At 44.1% G+C, this 21,495-nt stretch overlaps 1 protein-coding gene across 2 annotated transcripts; it reads left to right on the plus strand.

Moving 5' to 3' along the window:
- The first annotated feature begins 747 nt into the window (after positions 1-747).
- On the plus strand, positions 748-20,073 carry LOC108928397 (mitogen-activated protein kinase kinase kinase 12-like). Of its 2 annotated transcripts, none has more exons than XM_018742296.2 (14): positions 748-1,243; positions 3,956-4,518; positions 8,615-8,798; positions 8,915-9,106; positions 9,216-9,374; positions 12,808-12,966; positions 13,466-13,574; positions 15,804-15,913; positions 16,026-16,142; positions 16,274-16,405; positions 16,508-17,243; positions 17,687-17,754; positions 17,876-18,164; positions 18,377-20,073. In XM_018742296.2, the coding sequence occupies exons 2-14, from the start codon at positions 4,035-4,037 to the stop codon at positions 18,473-18,475; spliced, it is 2,838 nt and encodes a 945-aa protein (XP_018597812.1). In that variant the 5' UTR covers positions 748-1,243; positions 3,956-4,034; the 3' UTR covers positions 18,476-20,073. The 2 variants fall into 2 exon arrangements, with proteins under 2 accessions (XP_018597812.1, XP_018597813.1); XM_018742297.2 differs by lacking the exon at positions 748-1,243 and adding an exon at positions 1,611-1,650.
- The last annotated feature ends 1,422 nt before the right edge of the window (positions 20,074-21,495 follow it).

Consider the following 21,495-nt stretch of genomic DNA (forward strand, 5'->3'; position numbering starts at 1 on the left):
TGGCATTATGCTATTGGCAATGTTTTTTTATTTTTTTTTTTTTAATTTGTACATAAGTTTTTGCACGGACAGGTGAAATATACTCTGGGTTCGAGTGAAGGAGCGTCTGCTAAATAAATTGTAACCAAGCGTTCTAGGGTTCGCTCCAGGTGTCACCACATCCAAAATTACTCTAAATGTAAGCTGATGCAAAAGAGCGTTAAGATTTAGCGGAAAGCAGGTCAAAAAGTGATTTCGAGAAAACCGCTGAAGTTGTGGAAAGGCAAAGGGCTGCCTGCACACGCACTCGCCGCACACGAAAGCAAAACAGTGTCATAACGGATCGGCGCAGACAGCAGCGCCACCACGGCCGCTCAGATCCGGCAGCACCGCCAGGGAGCCCGGCGTCTTTTAGCCTCTGTCACGGCCTCCGAAGGACCATACAATGGCAGGCCCATAAAACCGACAGGGGTGCTAATTGGGATTGAAGGGATTTCGTTTTACCCACTTTCTGCTAATGCTGCGTGCTCCAGCGATGACATCATCGTCGTGGACACGCGGCGCGCGCCGAGTCCTCTCGCGCCGAGCGCTCGCGCTGGCACCGCCGCGTAGCCGAACGCCTCTCACCTGCAGCATCTCCCTGGGCTGATCCGTCACGAGGGAGCGCTCTGATAGGACGAGCGGCAGACTCGTGATGGTTCGAGGGGGTGCATTGATTAATAACATTTCTCCCCCCCTCAATCCCACCCCACCCCACCCCACCCCAACATCTTGACCCCTCCGTATCCAGCTCCTGCCGCGCCCCCTCCCTCGTCGCTCCGTTCAGGGGGGTAGGTGAGCCGCTCCGCAGTATAAAGCCTCCACGGGCTCGAGGAGCAGCATCGCTAAACCCTTCTCGAGGGAGGTGAAGAGCGACCCGGCAGAAGCGGGGAATAGAGCCCACGCCACGTACGAGCCTGGCGAGGGAAGGGAAGGGAAGGGAAGGGAAGGGAAGGGGGAATTATAATAAGGGGGAAGTAAGCGGGGCAGTTCCCTGGCTGGCAGGGCTGCGGGATGCGGGACGCGGGATGCGCCGAGCAGCAGCAGCGAGCGCTGACACTGATTATATAAACACGAGAGCACAACAGGAAAGCGGGATAATAATTACTTTGCCTAAAGACGACAACAGCAATGAAGAGGAATTAAAAGCAAGGGCAGCGCGCAGCCATGCCCATGGTGGAGCGCCTACAACGCAGTGACTGACCGGTCCCAGCCAGGCTGCCAGGTATTTACACACGTTCCTCCCCGCTGCGTGTGCATGCGTGTCTGTGGACGTTCAGGCGTGGACGTGATCATGTATCATGTGTGGGCATCGGGGGAGACACGGTGACGGTCGGGCTTTGGGGTTCGGTTAGGGGTACACCGATATAGGTGGAGGTTCGGAGGGGACGGGTGACAGATGGAACTCGTACAGGAGACGTGAGCGGAGGAGCAGCGCGGGTCCGGCGCGCCCCCGAGCGCGATGCCATGGCGCTGAACCTCCCGCGCTGCTCCCCATCCCTCACCCAGGTCCCCGCCGGTATGTGGCCAAGACGCGCGTCTGGTACACACCCCCGCCTCCTTTCAGTGCCCCATGTGTGTGCACGCGCTCTTATCGAAGGAGAAACGCGTCTGTTCGACGGCAGGACCCACGTGAGTGTGTGAAAAAGGAACAGCGCTTTGGGGTGTGTTGCGTGGAAAGGTGGATAGATTTGACAGCTTGAGTCTCAATCAATGGATGGCCAAGGGAATGAGTGTGTGTGTGTGTGTGTGTGGTGTGTTGGGTTCCGGCACTGAAGGGAACACGTTTTAAACTAAAGATGCCACAAAAATACCTTTAATTAAGGGTTACCATCTTTCCCGCATGACATGTTTGCAAGATGAATTATAAACATGCATTTTCTTGCGGCAGAAGAAGGCCATTTCTGTTTTTCTTGGTCTTTTAGGAGAGGGGGAAATAGGAATAAATGAAAAAGTACATTTTGCCCCAATAAAAACACGCAACGTTTGTTTCTATCCACAGATCATAGTACTCACTTCAGTGCCTTCACCCTGCTGAGACTGCTGTTTTACATGTTAGAGTATTTTTGGAATGGAAAGTCTGGCATGTTTGGTACTGTGTGCTGTCATTAAGCCACCTGGTTATTTACAGAGTAAATCAGAGTAAATCAGCTCAATGGGATACCAGAATATTTCTAACTTCTCATCTTGTTAGTAGGTTACTGAAGTCTGCTGACTGGTGTGCACTTAGTTCATATTTTTCATTTACTGTACATTTTCTTAGCAATAGCCTCACACATAGTCTGAAAGTTTACACAGTAATCCAAAGTTGTAATCCAAAATAAAGGGATTAGTAGAAAGTTTAAACCAAGAATTGAAGATATACTGAAAAGCTGTGTTGATGCTTTATTGTTGCTTATAGTTTTCTGATATTTATCATGATATTCTGGGATATTGGAATCCTATTCTAATGGCAATGATGAACAAAACTGCAAAATATTCCACATCAATTTTTATATGAAAGTATAGAATTTCCATCATATGAGGTGACGTGTGGAAATAATAAACACCTTTGGTCATATTTGCTCTGGTATTATATGCCTCAAGTAAAGGGGCCTGTGATCTTTTATCATCATTCATTTCAGGACATCAACAGCATTCAGTATCTTTTCAATGACTTGGATTAGTTGGCAAACAGTCTGAGTTCCTTCGAAGATCTGAAAATCTCTAGTTTTCAGTGCAAGGGGAATACTTGTAATTTGCATAATTTCCATTAACATCGCTTTAAACATAATTAAGAATGCCATAGAATGGACAGTGCTTATTGTCTTTCAGTGTTACAATAAAAGCTGAACAGCAAATTATAAGCCTACCCTGATCAGTGTATACCAAGTACATATTGGCCTATGGCAACTCATATTCATATGTTACGTAAAGCCAGTACATGTTTGTTTTGTTTTGAGGGCTTTCCAAGCCTTGAATAAAATTTACCCTCTCATGTCAGTAACAATAATCATTATTTATTGACCGCTGTGGGGAAATTCACTCAGGCTGCACCGAACATGTCTGCAGGAGGAAAATAGAGTACTCAGAGGGAACCTACTGAAACACCACACAGACTGAGTGCTATCCACTGTCCCACCTTTCTGCACCAGCAGTCCTCTGTAATAACTGCAAAATTCATTCCCTCTTTAAGGATGAGATGTTCTGACAGACTCGTGCTCATATCCACCCGAATTCAGCCTTTATTAAACACTTTAAATTGTTGTTTTAAAAGTTAAACCAGTAAGGTTCTGTGATCCTGTGTTTGGGTAAGCGGTTATTGAGAGAGGATGAGTGAGTGAACAGCAAGGTTTTAGTGTTCCCCACTAAAAAATTGTATTTCACTTCTTTTTTTCGGGTCATCACTTCAGTGTCTATCGCAAACAATAACCCAAAAGGGATCCGATCCAGAAGTGAATGTAATTTATAACACCTGTAATATTTATCGTTACTTGGTGGATAGCAGGTTGTGCTCTTGCTGTCAGCTCTGGATGTGAAAATGGACTTTACATGTTCTCCCCATGTTTGCATGTGATTCCTCCAGGTGCTCTGGTTTCCTTCCACAGTCCAAAGACACATGTTCTGAATTGCCTGTATGTGCATGCGTGTGCGTGACTGTGGGTGATTGCTCTATGATGCAATGATATCTCCTCCAGAATTTACTCTGTCTCACATTCTAACTATCCTTCTGCAGTCAGCTCTGGACAACTGTGACCCAAGCAGTTGATGGTGAATGGATGGAATTATCCTTAAAAATCTACGGTTGAAAACAAAACCTAGAATGGCGTGTTTGGTTCTTCAAATGAAACTCGGTGTCATGAAAGTTTGGGTCAGGTGGGCACGAGTCTTACAAACATCTAACTGCTAAGAATATTTCACAGGAACTCTTGTTTCTTTTGCTTTTTCCCTCCCACAGCTATTCATTCAGGCTTGGCTCTACCCTGTCTCTGCCCTAGTCTACAGTCTGCCAAGTGCCCCGATGAGTACAGCTGCATATGGCCTGTATCCATGAGCCCCGAGCTGCCTCACCCTCCCTCTCAGGATTCAGCACGCCACTGTCCGAACCTCCGTTTCGCCGCCTCGACACTGACAGCCCTGCCTGCACTCCGGAGACAGACCTAACACCCACCCAGTGTGTTCTGCGCAATGTGCTGTCGATCGACACAGGGGATGCTGTGGTTCCGGGCGGAGGTGGTGGGCCGATGTCGGGACACAGCCCGACGCCCAGCGATGAGCCTCCTGAACACTTTGCCAACAGTGTGCTGAAGCTGCATGAGAATGAAAGTAGCCCAGGTGGGGCAGGGGAGGAGTCTGGGCGGAATGCAGAAGGCGGGGCAGTTCGCAGCCAATCCGGCGACGTAAGGCTGCAGTGTCAGTCAGGTGGTGGTGGCTTTCTGGAGGGACTTTTTGGATGCCTAAAGCCTGTCTGGACTATGATTGGCAAGGCTTATTCAACTGAGCACAAGCACAATCAGGAAGGTAAGAAGCAATGATGGAGAAGTAACAGAGGGATTTTATAAAAGACCGTAGACTTGCAGAAAGAGCCGTAAGAGTAGAATGTTCCCTAGCCATGTACTACCATTGCATGGTTAACGTAAAATGCGGCCAACGACGGCGCACTTACAAAACCCGTGCCATTTTGCTAACTTTAGAGATCGCGCTCATAAGTTTGCTAATGGTGACATCTAGGCCCGAACCTGTGCAGTCTACCAAAAATGTTGACCTCTGTGCAGGTGGTACAGCTCACACATGTCTTTGCTTACAGGTGTTCAAAGAATAAATATTGATATCTATGAATTATCTTATGGGGTGTGCGGTGGTGCAGTGGGTTGGTCCGGGTCCTGCTCTCCGGTGGGTCTGGAGTTCGAGTCCCGCTCGGGGTGCCTTGCGACGGACTGGCGTCCCGTCCTGGGTGTGTCCCTTCCCCCTCCGGCCTTACGCCCAGTGTGCTGGGTTAGGCTCCAGTTCCCCGTGCCCCATATGGGGCGAGCGGTTCGGATGGATGAATTATCTTTATAAATAAAGGCCTAACACCTACATTGCAATGTTCTTTACATTGTACTTCATATTACATCATGGCCAAGGTATTAAATTATTACACATTTAGGTATTTTATATTAATTTTTGCAACTATTGTGATAATGTGTAATATGTTATTTCAACAAATTTATACTAAAATAACTATATTATTATTTCCCAGCTGTTTAACTAAAAGAGTCCCAGTCAAAGGCCCTTATAGCAGCATTCATAACTCCTAATTGTGCAAGTGTGGTTACCGGCAGTGTTCTGGTCCCCAACCCATCAGGTATAACCCAGCAAAAGTGGTTTATTAAGAAAAATCTAAAAGATCTAGTTTTTTAGGTTCTCTTAAAACGTCTTCAGTGGGAATTCAGTCAAGTGTGTTTGAAACACTGTAAACGTTTTCCAGTTCTTTTGACATTGCACAGTGTGTTTTTGCAAACAAAAAATGATTCTGAGCAGCAAATTGTTGACATGGCTTTGTTTCTCCAAACCATTATAGAACCAGCATGATTATACTACTGAAATACTGTGATTATTCTAAAATACTATGATTATTTTAATTCACATTTTTTAAATGTTGTGGCACAACCTTAATAAATTACTGTGATCATGACGATTCTACAGTGTTTTGGGGAATTTCATCACGTTAACCTATGCTAATGTTCATAAAAATACAACGTAACACCGTATAGTATTTCTTTATGAAACACCAATATGATTACTATGTAGTACGTCAGCATGCAGTATATTTCCTAGCCATCTTTAAAAATCAGAACTGAAAAAAGGCCTTTAAAAACCAGGTGGTTATGATGCATATGCCTCCCCATACTTGGAACTGTCTCCCTTTAATTTGCCCTGCCTCCCAGCCTCCCAGCCTCCCAGTGTTCCAGCATCCCTCCCCCACCAGCCATGTGACTCGGTCCTGTTTACGTCTGCAGCCACCACAATAGCTTCTGGTTCCCTGAGGACCCCGGCACGGAATCTGCCTTATGTTTAATTCATTCACTCACCCTGACCCCGTGCCTCTCATCTCTATTAACGCAGACCTGACACAAGGACCAAATACTGTTTCACACACACGCACACGTGGGGATGAGTGACAACCTGACAGATGGCTCGGGAAAATCAGCCAATTGCACCTCTTTTTCCTCCTCGCTTTGTCCTCCACTGTTCATGTCCGCATCTCCTGTCCCTACTTACAGCACGTCTGATAACTGTCCCCTACACAACAATGCTCTCTGCTCCTCCCTACCTCCCAAATAATTCTCCTCAGTATAAGATGTGCGCTCACTGTTTGTGCACAAGAGCATTCCTAGAAAGACCAATGTCATATAATGACATGGAAAAAAAAAAATAATGATGCTGTTTATGGGCACTTCTCTTTGAAAAGCTGAGCTGTTTTAGTTGCTGCAGATGATATGAGATTTTTGGATTCCTTCCACTGGTTCTAAATTCCAAAGAACTGCAGGGGATCTGGAGGAAGCTCTAATTGGACTGTTTCATAGTTCAAAGGAGCGAGAAACGGGGGCAGTATGACCCATAACTGGTGTTTGCAAATGTTTGAAAATTTGAAGCTGCTAATATCAACTGATAGCGCAACACATTTCTTCGTACGTGTAAGAATTTGTGTTTAATATAGTCAGCTCTGTTTTGGCAGAGGTGTTGGAGATCAGTATAGATGATGGTGGTGTGCATTTGCATGGTACACCTCCCACATGCTTACTCTCCTCCTCTGGGGAATCCTCAACCCCTGTTCCCAGCCCCCCACCAGGGTTTGGCCATCCCGTGTTTCCAAATACTCTGGCCCAACCCCTTGTGCATGCTGTCTATTCGTTTTTATCTATTCCCAAGGCTGACAGTTTTGCCCCATAGCCCTGCACAATGGCAATAAGCAGGATTTACCGATAAAAGCGCATTACCCTCAGCAGATTATAGCCGTCTGCCTGTCTGGCAGCCAGATCCAGGCGGTGGGGACATTGTGGTGTAAATACATACATTTATTCCTTCTCTTCATTAAAGCTCTGCTGGAGCTTTGGTGGGTACTGCTACTAACACAAGGTGTTCACATATACACTGAATGCTTTGTATTATTCTTTGGACTACTGATGATTTTTTTATTCATTGTAAAGCTTTTGCATTTGTCCTACACCACTATGGGATTAACAGTGTTGCATGTATGTGAATTTTGCATATTTCTACAAGGCCCTTATTGTAGCACCACATTGTTTACCTTAAAGGGGGAATCAAACCAGGTGCCACAGCGTAATGGGCAGTAGTTTTTAGCCCTGATAAGGACTGATCCCTATGTGGGATGGTTTTACTTCTGGCTGAGCTAATCAGTAATTATTATTCTTGATTGCACTCTTGACTGAATGTAGGATTCATATAATGTTAAAGCAATCTTGTTAGTGGGGGGCTTGGTATAATTTTTAATTGTGTGGTGATGACTTTGACAAAAACTGTCATTACTTTAAAGTTATTAAATCAATTAGTATTGATTAATTTATTTAAATTTCAGGAAAGAAGGTTCAAATGCAACTTTGGCAGTTTATAGAACAACTCGGATTTGGTTTCACAAGACTGAAAAAATTATAGTGATCATGTTTATATTGATGATTTTTATAGAGTCACCATGGTTTCAATCATCATTGATTCTGCGGTTAACGCAAAGCAAATTAAGCGCTTAGCGGGATCGAAAAACAACATATACAGGAGTTAACCAGAGTAAAGGCTGAAAAACGTTGCCATAAGGAGGATATTTTTTGATTTTGTAAGGAAGCCCATAAGGCAGCTATGAAGAACAATGCATAGATTCCCAATTACAACTTCACTTTAAGAGAAGGTATTAAAATAGTTTATAATTATTTTCTCCATTTACAAGCCATGTTTTTAACTCTATAATAACCATATTGTCATGGTCGCGTCAGAGGGAAGCGGCGGACCCAAGTGCAGAGCGGTAATCGTGGTGTCTTCGGGGAAATCCAAGAGAGGAGGTCAGAGGACGGGCAAAGGGTCTTCGAGGTGCGAACGTCGTAACAGGGAGGATCCAAAAGGCGAGGTCAGTGTGCAGGCAAGAGGTCGATAATCCGAAGGAGGCAGTAGATCGGGGGAACAAGGGACGGGTTCGGGGAAGGCGTTCAGGAACAGGAAATGGCTGGAGAAGGTCGCTAATGAGGAGGCAGATCAAGGTTCCGCATCAGCTGGTTGTCCGACGCAGCCTTTTATGCTGCGGTCTGCGTTGGGTCACAGGTGTTCCGTGTTGGTCTGAAGGTGTGGGCGTGGCACATATAACCATATTATGACTTGATGTTTCTGTTTAAAGGGTTTTTGAACCAAAGCAAAATGGTTAGGTTGTATTCCTGTAAAGACTCATGTTTGGCAGTTATTTTTGAAAAACAATTTCTTTTAATATGTTCTTTATTTTTAAATACATATCTACTTGATTCACTACATTATGGCCTTAAATCCCTCTGAACATAATATTATCCTTTCCATACTAACCTAGTGTTTCTGCACTTATTCATGGAAGTATCCTTGATTTCTTGTCCCTCAGAGGTGTGGGAGGTTCCCTTCGAGGAGATCTCAGATCTGCAGTGGGTGGGCAGTGGGGCGCAAGGCGCCGTGTTCCTGGGAAAATTTCACGGAGAGGAGGTGGCTGTCAAGAAGGTTCGCGACATCAAGGAGACAGATATCAAACACCTGCGAAAACTAAAGCACCCCAACATCATCACCTTCAAGTGAGAAAAATCTCTGGGCTTTTGGATGCCAGTGTATTTGTATTTAACGTGTGGTTTTACAAATTGCTCAACTAAACAATACAAAACCGTTTTTGTTGACCCTTATGTCTCTACAGGGGCATATGCACCCAGGCACCATGCTACTGCATTATAATGGAGTACTGTGCCCAGGGTCAGCTCTACGAAGTCCTGCGAGCCGGCCGCAAGATCACACCCTCCCTGCTCGTGGATTGGTCCATGGGCATCGCGGGTGGCATGAACTACCTGCACCTCCACAAGATTATCCACCGAGACCTCAAGTCCCCAAAGTGAGTTTACGTACTATTATTCGTTTTATATATCTGATCATTACCTAAACAACACTGAAGCAAAACAGAAAAACTTTCAAAAACTTGGCTTTGTTCTTTTCCACTCTAGCATGTTGATCACCTATGATGACCTGGTGAAGATCTCTGATTTTGGCACCTCCAAGGAGCTGAGTGACAAGAGTACCAAGATGTCTTTCGCAGGCACAGTGGCCTGGATGGCTCCTGAGGTTATCAGGAATGAGCCGGTCTCAGAGAAAGTGGACATCTGGTGAGTGGTAACTGGTGGAGCGGAAAAAAGAGAAGAAGGTAGTAATAACATTATAGAATAAAAGAGGAGCAACTGACAGGAAGGCTAAAATTAAGGGCAAATTACAATGAGTAAATGTTAAAGATGGCTAATTCAAGAGTGCAAACTGAAACAGTAAGTGAAACCTTATTCAAATTGATTAAATAAAATTGCAAGTGAACTAAATGTCTTTGAGAATGGAGATGAATATCTGAAAATTCTTGAACAGCATATGAGTTGATAAGAATCAACCATACCATTGTAAGAATATTTTTAAATTTGAAGCTTGTTTAATGTACATCAGGATTAGCATACATTCCTCAAGCCAGAATCTACATCATTTCATATAGCAAGAGACCTGGAGACACATTTCAGGAGACCAATACTTAAATTTCAGGCAAAATTTATAACAAACTGACAATTTTTGTCTTTTAATCAATCCGCATGCACTTCAGAACATACGATGTAAGGGCTTCTTCAGTGGACTCCACCACTGTCTCTCCCTCTCCTGCTAACCTGAAAGGATTGCTGACTAATTCAATAATTGATTTGCCAGATGCTCTGGAGAGGCTGAAATAACTCAAAAAGCCATACAGTTTGGCCCTTTGCCCATGTTCCATTTGCAGAAATGGGAGAATGTGATTTCTGTTCATTTTAGAAAAAAACCTGCATGAAAAACAGAAATATACATATTTATATAAATGCCTGGGGTTTGTCTTCTGCCAATTTTTCAGAAGGAGAGGGAAGATTTATGGCTTGTTTTAGATGCTCTTGAGCTCTAAGCTAATCCACTTTGACAGAGAGGACAGGAGTTATACAAGAGTGCTGGAGAAGGAAAGAACAGGGGATGCTGAGTAAACGCTGATAGTACAAAATATTAATAAAAAATTCCTATACATACACAACATGCACAATTAAAGCTATTTTTTGCGTGTCCATGATGGCGATCTTTTGAGGAAGTCATTATCCTTTCAACAGTGGTCTGTGAAGATGCCAAAAGTTGACTGTCTGGTTTTGATAGCTTTTTTGCCTAAAAACTACCTGGATTTTTTGTTATGAGACAAGGAACTGAGAAATGCTTGTGTCAATATATCCATTACCTTCTTTGTCCATCCATATGGACTTCTACTCAATTCTCACATCAATCCAAATGGCAGTAAAGTCATTAGAGTGCGGAATGGTGAAATGTAGCAGGGTTGTGCAACCTCAGATCTGCCCATTGACAATAATTGAGTTTCCTGTTTCCTGAACTTGGTAAGCCATTACGGAGTTCCCCAGGCCTTATAATTAGTCACTGGCAGAAGTGTCAAAGAAAATGATTTATTCTGGATACGGCTGGTCTGCACTGAAAAGTAACCACAGAGGAAATTGCTGTAATAATGCTGAACGGGACAAAAGCGAACCTTGACTTGTTAAGGCTTACTACCGTTTGTGCCTGCTACGAGGAAACGGGAGGTTAGCATGCAAGGCGTGCAGACAAACTAGCGGAGACAGTGCAGGCCGGTGCACCAGCTCGTACCCTTGGACGCCGAGACCATCTGCATCAGTGAGGAAACTTGTCCGTTGCTAATCACGTTACACGCTCCGCGTTTACCCGGATGTGGGCCGAATCCCTAGGAGGAATTCCGCAAACTGTACTAGTGATAGAAGGTCAGCAGAATGTCACTGCTAAATTATGTGACAATTTCATCATCTGATTCCACTTAATGAAAGACAAGGCAACCCCCTTAAAATATCTCCGAATCCTGTTAAGACTGCAGAGAACAGGAGGACCCTGTATGACTGCAAATTGTCTGTACAGAAGTTACTAGGTTCCCTTGGTACACATGTGCAGCACATGGTAACCCTAAGCCTAGCAACCGTTGCTATATTGAAGCACTCATACTGCATGCTGTCTGAATGTAACGTACAGCCATGAAAGGCAGCTGCAGCTATGAGGCGAACACAGATCCTTTGTCTGAACTAGCAATTGCATTCTGCCAGATGTGAACGTGCTCTTCTGTCGCGAACTGTCAGACCAAGGTGGGCTCCCGCCTCCTCCTGGCCTGACCCCCCCCGGAGAGCCACATTTTAGCTGCCAAAATTATCAGCTCCACACACTTGTCCGCCCCCCACACATCCACACAACAGAACGCCAGATGCACTTCCATGATGCTGAAGGTGAGCGTTGTCAATTGACAGTTAAAGAATGAAGGGTGAGATAGTCGGTATCAATGTATTATTTATTTAGAGTGTGTGGATTTGAAAAGAAGTGTCACCATCTTAAATGCTATCTATAAATTTCAATCTTGCAGCGGTTAAAGGTGCAAAGAATCAATGCGTTGTATAAAATGGACTGAATATATTGCCAGATCAGATTTTCAGGGCATTAAATGATGCTGACAGTAACTGAGCAGGAATCCTATTCCACTGTAGTTTCCTTGAACATCACAGGACTCTTGTGTTCCACAGTAGCAACCCCCCACCAGATTAAACTCCGAAAGATAAAAGGGGCTCAAAAAGAGTGCACGGCCTGCTTTAGCATTCTCTCTCTCTCGCTCTGACACACACACACACCCACACACACACACAAAAAGAATCTTATGAGGCAATAAGACACCAGACCCCTGTCAGTTCCTTACACTTTAGCAGCATTTTGAGCATGTATAACATTTTGTTTTTGCCTATTTTTTCCCCACAGAATAGATTTTATTGTGAATGGCAGAAATAATTTAGCTGTGCTTCTTAATTATAATTGTATCCCTTGATGTAAAAGCCGTGAAAGAATCACAGCTGTGAGTTTGTGAACCATGAAAATGTGTGAACTCAGACAGTGTGCATTTATTTTTCCGTTTAACTTGTCTATTTTCATTGAAATTAAAAATCTTTTTACAAGGGAGTCTTGGCTATGGTTGCAGATTTAGCAGTAGCGTTGGCCTCTAGGATTTTCTCACCAGTATTCTTTGATAACTGGAGAGTTATTGCGAGAAATTACCAGTAAGGTGCCAGTCTTATAACAAAATTCTCAAATTTACAGCCATATGCTTGGAGTCACCATGGTAACAAAAGCCTCCATCAATAACAATCATGACCTAGATGTCCCCACCCATGAGACCTGTGGTTTTATTGGGTTCCCAAGCAGATGCTTATTTGGTCAAATTGCTGGCAGTTTTGACTCAGTCCTGCCAAGGAGGGTGAAAGACCTCTTTGCATGGAAAGGAAGGTGAAGGGGGCTGAAGCCTGCGTTGAGGTTTGACTATGACTCCTCTAGGGGATGGGAGGGAGGAACATTTTCTGAACTGTTATTTTGACCACATTCCATCATTTGTTTTTTATAGCTCTGTTCCACCAGCACTTCCTTATTTTTTATATCCCCTTCTTCCAAAGTCAGCTGGTCTCAGCCCCTTTTTGGTGAACCCTAACATCTTTTTGCCAGGTCGTTTGGGGTGGTGTTATGGGAGATGCTGACAGGGGAGGTGCCTTACAAGGATGTGGATTCGTCTGCAATAATCTGGGGAGTGGGTAACAACAGCCTCCAGCTGCCCATCCCTGAGAGCTGCCCTGATGGCTTCAAGATCCTTCTTCGCCAGTGCTGGTGAGTCTGGGATGGATGGAGGTTTTGGTGGGGGTTGGGGGGCTGACTATAGAAAATGACTGTTCAATTAAGAACGGAGAGTTATTCTATGAATAGACTGGTCAAAGATCTGTGCTGCTGAGGGGGGCATCACAGATGTACCATATGTGGAATTCAGTGAAATCGGTGATGATTAACTGTAAACTGATTAACCGTGTTCAGATGCCTAGTGTGAAGGAATCCATGAAACCTTAGTGCAATCAGATTAAAGGAACCTTATTTATGATGCAGAAAATTTCTAGATGGGTCAAATTTCTCGTAACCTGAGGGTTAAGAATAAATTCTGAGTTAAAGAGCTGTCTCTGTATGGGAATGGAGATAGTCAATTAGTTCATCAGAACATCATTTAGACAGCTTGGATAAAGGGAAATCTCCTCCAGAAAGGAATGCCAATTCCCAAATTCCCTTGTATTTACTGTGGGTCCAGTACACATTATTTAAATATCTATGCCTTTCACAGGAACACCAAGCCCAGAAACAGACCCTCCTTCCGCCAGATTTTGCTTCACCTTGACATTGCTTCTGCAGATGTTTTGTCCACCCCACAAGAAACCTACTTCAAATCTCAGGTGCCTCTCTTTTTTGGTTTCCTCATCGCTGTCCTCTTTCACTGAACAAATGCAGAAACGCAAGTACAGTAAAACCCTGGTTAGTGCTGAAGATGCCTTTCTGGATTGTGGAGTACTACCAAACAGTTATAAATGGGTCATTATAAGAAATTGTATTAGATCAATGAAAATACAAACACAGTAGAACAAGACTGAACTTTTATTGAGCTCCTCTAACAATACACTGTAACAAGTAACACGTATTGGTAAACACCGAGCCACCTGTCCAACTCGCACTTACCAGCTTCACGCGCTTAGCTGCTCCCATCCTCGCACACAACACGATCTGTAGCTCACGCTCTTGTTCACTGGGGAGACGGTGCATGTGGACAGCAGTGTCACGTTCACTTCTTTAGTGTTGCTCAGCTGAATGGACACAGGGACTTCAAAGCACTTCAGAGAGCTTAACTGGGGCAGCTGGTACTGTAGTGACTAGAGCTGTTGTCTTTAGACCCAAAGGTTGCAGGTTTGAATCCCCCTCCCCTTCATCTGTACTACCCTAGGCCAGTGCATTCACCCTAAATTGCTCCAGTAAAATGACTTGTCTGTATAAATGGGTAAATAATTATAAGCAGCTTATCACTGGAAGTTGCTTTGGAGAAGGGTGTCAATATATAAATAATGGGCTCCCGGTACCACTTTACAGCGGTGAAACCACCAGGTGGCAACACACATGAAATAGAGCCCACACATGCTAAATAACTGGTGTCTTATATGATATTGTCCTTACTGTGGGGAGAGGGAGAGCCCAGTATTTCCAGGTTCCGCTGGCTTGCTCACTACAGTGTAACGAAACAGCTCTAAATGGGCTATTATTCTACTCAACGCTCCAGACGGTCAAGTACAATGGTAGAATTGAACAGACAGCTGTATAAATACAGTCCATAGATATGTGGAGTTGCAAGGAGTATTAAGGCTGAACACTTCTCTCCAAGTGACTTACAAATTTGTTTTCTAAGGCACTTTAAAATATTTCATCTATGTATACAGTAGGTGGGGGTGAGGTGGCATGGTGGGCTTGGCCAGGTCCCACGCTCTGGCGGGTCTAGGGTTCAAGTCCCGCTTGGGGTGCCTTGCGATAGACTGGCGTCCCGTCCTGGATGTGTCCCCTCCCCCCTCCAGCCTTATGCCCTGTGGTGCTAGGTTAGGCTCCCGTTTGCCGCGAGCCCACTCGGGACGAGTGGTTTCAGCCTGTGTGTGTATATACAGTAGGATTTTTTAACTCAAACAATTCAGGTATGTGCTTTGCTCAAGAGTACTGTACTCACACACCAGTGTTCCTCACTATTCCCATCTCTGCACTTGCCTGCGGCCTGATTAGATCTAATGAAGCAAACACAAACTGTCCTACCCATTCCACCCTCCCTTTATTTCCTGTTGCTAATGGATTTTTCTTGTGACGGGAGTAAGATGTACTTGCCAGTCGGGCCTATTGATTGCTTTAATGGGTGAGGTGAAGAGGGTAGAGGGAGGATAAGAAGGCAACTGGACAGGCAATGGGAGAAGAGGGAAGAGGTGTGGTCGGAGAATTCCATTAGCTTAATAACCACAGGCACACACACTCTACCTCATAACTCCCTTCTACAGACAAACTTACCCAGAGTGCAGTATGCAGAGAACTGCTGAGTCCACACTTACTGAGCCTGTGCTACCCCTTTAGACAGGGTCTCCAAAAACGAATATCTTCATTATACAATGAGATAATGTTGTAATTAACACAGTTAACATTTATTTATTTAGCTGATGCTTTTCTCCAAAGCAACTTAGTGTTCAGCTATTTACAATAATATACATATTCGCTGTCAGCAATTCACTTGAGATTGCTGGAGTTGGGATTTGGACCCGGGTTCTTCGAGTCCTAAGGCAGCAGCTCCAACCACTATGCCGATCTGCTGCGCCCACTGCCAATAAATGTCCATCAGAAGCAGCTTGGCTCAAAAAGAGAAAAATAGGAAAAGTTTCAAGTTTTAAACTATTGATTTTGGTATCTGTAGCTGGTGAGAGGTCTCTATGACTGATTCTGTTGGTGAAAGCAAACAGACTCTTTGTGCTACGTTAATTGTTTGCAAAAAAGGAAATCTATGCTAGATTCTCCACTACGGACACCCTGTATGTCTAAAACGGGATTGCAGATGGGACAGAGTCATCTGAGTGACTCATCTAGGCTCTAATGTGTTTCTGTGCCTACAGGCTGAGTGGCGTGAAGAGGTAAAGCAGCACTTTGAAAAGATCAAGTCTGAGGGTACCTGTCTGCACCGCCTGGATGAGGAACTCATTAAACGGCGTAGAGAGGAGCTGAGGTTAGAAGTCTGAACAGATTAACGGAACTCCTAAGGAGACTGGAGAGCAGATGAATGATGTACGTCTTCCAGCTCAATTTTCTAAAGATCAGCCCACGTCTTTTTCATGCAGGCATGCTTTGGACATCCGGGAGCATTACGAGAGGAAGCTGGAGAGGGCGAACAATCTGTACATGGAGCTCAATGCAGTCATGCTGCAGCTGGAGCTCAAGGAGAAGGAGTTGCTCAGGTATGCTCTTATCCAAGACAAGGACTAGAGACTTATACAGTAAATGTGTTTTGAACAGCTTCAGAAATATACAGTAGATACGATTCTAAGTCGATTTCAGAGAAGGTAAATAATTGCTACCTGTGTCCAAGGAGGGAGCAATCTCTGGAGAAAAAATACCCTGGGTTTTTCAAGCATCACGGCTCCAAGCAAAGTGGCTCCTCAAACTCTGTGGAGAAGCTCATCAAGAAACGCAACATTCCCCAGAAACTACCTAGTAAGAGGTGAGAGGGGATTGAGCCTAAAACCACTTCATTTCGGTTCCCTGTTGCTATGTCTACATGTCTATCTTGTGACCGCTTACTAACCATTTTGCCTTTGCGCAGGCCTGACATTCTGAAGTCTGAAGTGATCTTGCCCAAGCTGGATTCTTCCATTACCCAGGTGACCATCCCCTCCTGTCCAAACAAGGGTTCCACCTCGCCGGGCCGCTCCCGCCGTGGGAAGCAGCGCTATCGCAAGGCTGGCAAGGGCAGCAGTGGAGACTTATCAGGGCTAAAGGCCACACTATCCTCCTCTTGTCGTGACACCTCCACCACTGGCAGCAGCGTCACACCCACAAAGCAGCACCTGGACCCCAGCGCAGCTCTGCGGGGCCTGCAGCATGATCTGTTACTGAAGAAGATGTCCTCCTCCAGTCCTGACCTCATCTCCACCACACTGGAGGCAGAGGGCTGCAGCAAAGGGGATTCTGCTGGGCGGGAAAGAGGCGGCAGCTTGAGTGCTGCCTCTGGACTGGGAGCAGGAGGCACAGGGTCAGAAGAAGGAGCAGAGGTGGGAGGCGGCGCAGATGACCTCGTGGAGACGCCACCCCGCAGTGACACACCCAGTGAGGATGCTGCCTCCATCCCCTTTTCCAGCAGCCCGGATTCCCCCTGCGGGAGGGGAGCAGCAGCAGGCCGTAACTCTGTACTGGGAGCTCCTCGTCTGCCCCAGGAGGGAGAAGACAAGGAGGAAGGAGTTGGCATCAGCCGCTCATCCAGGGGGATTCCTGGAGGCAGTGGAAGTCAGCACCTCACTCCTGCGGCCATCCTCTACAGAGCAGCTGTCACACGCAAACAGGTAGGCCCTTTGCACCTCAAAAGCTCGACTACACTGGCTCCGGAATCCTGTTCTGGTAGGAAACTGCTCCAGCCCTTCATGCACAGCTTAATTCAGAATTAGGCTCCCAGATCGTATTCTGGTGTAGCCAACTGTATAAATGTGAAAATTGCTGTAAGTGGCTTATTATTATGAGTTGCCTTGGAGAAAGGCATCAGTTAAATGAATAAATGTAAGTGTGAACTTGCTGTAAGTTTTCATAAACAGCTAGTATTAATATTATTAATATTGGAAGAGGCTAAAGTAGTTCAGTTTCGCAACAGATCGATTCAGTGTTTAACTGCATCACGATCTGAGCTGTAGAAACCTTGACCTAATGGTCAAGTGCAGTACAGGCCTGGGTTAATGCATGATTCCGCGTAATAAATGTGCAGAGCCATCACGCTGTTCTGTTCATGTTCCAGAAGCGAGGAGTGTCTTCAGAGGAGGAGGAAGGAGAAGTTGACAGCGAGGTAGAGTTGCCACGGAGACGGTGAGGAGTGTAGAGTATGGAAAGAATCCACTACATATACCAGGCAACGTAGTTTCTGCCAGTTTATGCTAGTTTATGCTCTGCTTCCTTTCATGCTCCTCCCCGCTCTTGTCTGCTGTAGGCGACCAGTCAGCATGAGCAAATGCCAGTCCCTGTCCACCTTCAGCTCGGAGAACCTCTCAGTTTCGGACGGCGAAGAAGGCAACACCAGCGACCACTCTCACAGCGGCACTCCGGACGTGGTGAGCACCAACACAGACGAGCGGCTCGACGACAAGAGCGACGACCTCCTATCGCAGGGTTCTGAGATCACGGCAGACGCGGCACAGGCCTCAGACGGCCTGTCCGAGAAGGAAGCAGCTCTCCGCCAAGTGAAGACGCAGCTCAGCGCTGAGCAAAACGGTTACGAGGTAAAGCTACGGCCTAACAGTAACCGCGCGTCTTCTTTCTGCATTCACATCCTTCTCTTCCTACATATTCAGTTTCTTTTATGTCTCAGTACCACACAAATCATCAAATGTGACGACCCAGCGTTAGAAGTGAGTCAGTGTGGGAGTTGTAGTAGTGCACTGTTACTTTTCGATGGCATTTACAGTTTTTTTTTCCCCCTCCGTTCCTCCAGCATCAGCCCACGTACGATGACTCGGACTGTGACAGTGCAGAGCTGGACCACTCAGGCAGCGCCGAGCCCAGTCGCCCTCCAAGCTCTGGTGCCTGGTAAAAACCCAGCCTTGCAAAAATACCTAACCTCAATCACACACCAAGCCCCCCTGCTATAATAAGTCAAACTACGCTGAGCGCTTGTATCCTGCTCAAGATGTCAAGATTCATTCACCACATGCACATGTCCCTCCCCACGAGCGTATCGAACATACATTTTTTATTCACTGTCATGTTTAACAAAGCGGATGTCTCAACGGCCAGTTCTGCGGACTTAAAAGCGAGAATGAGTGAGTCCGGTGCAATTTCAGTTGAAACCAGCAAGGAGAGAATATACCCGAACAAAGATGCAAGGAAAATGCAGTGAACAAAATGCATATTTTTACAGGTGATTTCATATTTCTTTAGTGTCATGGACTTGTCACTGACTTGAATTTCTTTTCTTTCTTCTGTTGTTTTTGAGCTTTTGTCTGTATAGTGAAATATTGCCTCTGAATCTTATTTTTGTAAAATCAGAAAGAGGGACTGGAGGAAGAAGCATGGAGAAGCAAAAGAGAAATTTATACTCATCTTAAGTTATGACTGTGAGGGAGCACAGATTGCGCAGCCTGAAATCATGTTTATCTTTTCGTTCCTTTACTCTTGTTTTTTAAAGTTTACAAATATATTTTATATCAGGGATTGTGTTGCCATTTTTACATTCTGTATTTTAAATGATTATGTAAATATCTGTCTTTACAATGTACAGTGGAAGTTTTGGTTACATAAAATCTGACACTGTAAAATACATTGGTGCTGACATTTTCAACAGGAAGGAGTAATTGTACATTGCCAGTATATCAGGTGCTGTTACTGTCATGAAATATCAGAAACAATACCTTTAAACAGAATAGATCCCCGCCTGTCCCACTTCAACAACTTACAGCTATTTATCAAAGTGTGTTTACTGAATACTGCGTGGGCTATTCATTGGATTTTGGGTGCTCTTGAATAAACAAACAAATTCCCAACAAATATTTCAAAACCAAGGATACACAAAATGCAACAGAAAGTGTACAGATAAAGCATGCTTGTAATATAGTATGTGTAATTAAGATTGTATTTTGATGTCGATCCTGAGGCATTTGGGTTTATACACTAAAAACATAATGTTATTGCTCCAAAAATCTTCAACTTTCAATAAAAAATTCTAGATGTTGGTAAAACACTTCATCTGTCTCTTTTAAGATCCAAAACTCTACATATGAACAGCTTCCATTTTATAAAATTAAATGCTCAGATGAACACTCAACCTTCTATGAAATCTGCAGTTTTTTTTTATATAAATGGCAGCTTGTATTTATTAAAGGTTGATAAGCATGATGTTAAATTTTACAGATGCATAGATTTATATGTAACCTATTACATTACATTTTGTTCCCTCAAAGGTGAATCCAATGATGAAATCACATTACCACTTTCATGAAATCACACACATTCTAGAAGCCTCTAATTGCCAATACAGCAATATAACACTGCCCCCAGTTGACTGAAAGTGGCACTTTTAAGTTTCATATGCTGGGAATCCAAATACCCATTTTGACTGTTTTTTTTATATCGCATAACATATTGTATCTGTACTATAGAATGTATTTAAAAGAAAAACTAAGAATAATTAAAACTACCCTTATAACACTGAAAGTGTGAAGAGAGTTTTGTTTCTGTGCTGGGAAGGGGATTCTTGACACTGCTAAAAATCTGAAAGACATTCCATGCAACCTGCACGATCCTTTTGCATAAATGCTCACACTTGTCTATTGATTCACTTGTACCTTCAATATTAAACTATTTTGATTTATTTTCAGATTTTTTTTTACCCGTTATGCTTGTGTTACAGCACGCTGTGTCACTGTGTGAGAAGAGCGCTCTATAAAAATAAATGGAATTGAATTGAATTATTCATTAGAACCTAAAGTACTTATGTTCCCATTGTTGTGACCCTCAGAATCAAACTCAATTCGAAGAGTATAAGTACAGTACTCGTAATACCTAATAAAGGATATACTCAACAGGTGCCTTTGTCCAAGGCAAGTTACAGTGCTAGATGCACTTCACACAGCTACTTACAAAGATCCGCTCATTCCCACAACAGAGAAAGGGAATAGCGGGCAACTGGTAGTATAGTGGTTAGAACTGCTGCTTTTTAACCCAAAGGTTGTAGGTTCAAATCCTACCTCCACCTATAGCAGCCTTAAGAATGGTACTTACCCTGAAATTACACCAGCAAAGTTACCAAGCTTTATAAATGGGTAAATAACTATAAATTGCTTTGGAGATAAGTGTCAGATAAATGTAACTCAGAATGAAGGCAATTTAGAGTCACCAGTTCACCTGAAACATGTCTTTGAACTGTGGGAGGAAACCACACAACAAAAACAGGCAAAGTCCACATAGACTGAATGAGGATCAAACCTACATATAGCTGGGTAGCCGAGGCATTTTGAGACTCCCATGCTACCTACTATGCACCATAACTATGACAAGAAAAGGTATGTTCACTTAACAGTGGTCACCCCTGCGTAACTCCTGTAATTCTACAAAAGATTACCTTTCCCTGTTTATCTAAACTGTATCTATAGAGCTCTGAATCATGCTATGAACTGGGTGCAAATTCAAAATTTTTTATAGAATTTTAAACAAAAACTGGTTGTCTTTTTTTGCTGATCTAATGCTACCAACATCAGGTAAATTACCTTCAGACCATGGTATTGCATCTCTAATTAGTGGCAGGTTGCAAAAGATAGACTTGCCTTTTACCCCAAATATCAGGTCATGACCTTCTCATTTCCAATGAAGTAGCTAAAACAAAGGAAATTAAGTTTATATGAAAGAAACTGCAAAACTAAGCATTTCACAGTACTAACATACACATAAAAATTGATGAGAAAAGTAAATGAACTCTAAATAGAGGCGTGTAGTGGTTAGAACTGCTGCCTTTGGGCCCAAAGGTTACAGGTTTGAATCCCAACTGTAGTACCCTTGAACAAGGTACTTACCCTAAGTTGCTCCAGTAGAATGGTCCCACTGTATGAAGGGGTAAAT

This window comes from Scleropages formosus, chromosome 22 (genome assembly GCF_900964775.1).
Source record: "Scleropages formosus chromosome 22, fSclFor1.1, whole genome shotgun sequence".
Lineage (NCBI taxonomy): Eukaryota > Metazoa > Chordata > Actinopteri > Osteoglossiformes > Osteoglossidae > Scleropages > Scleropages formosus.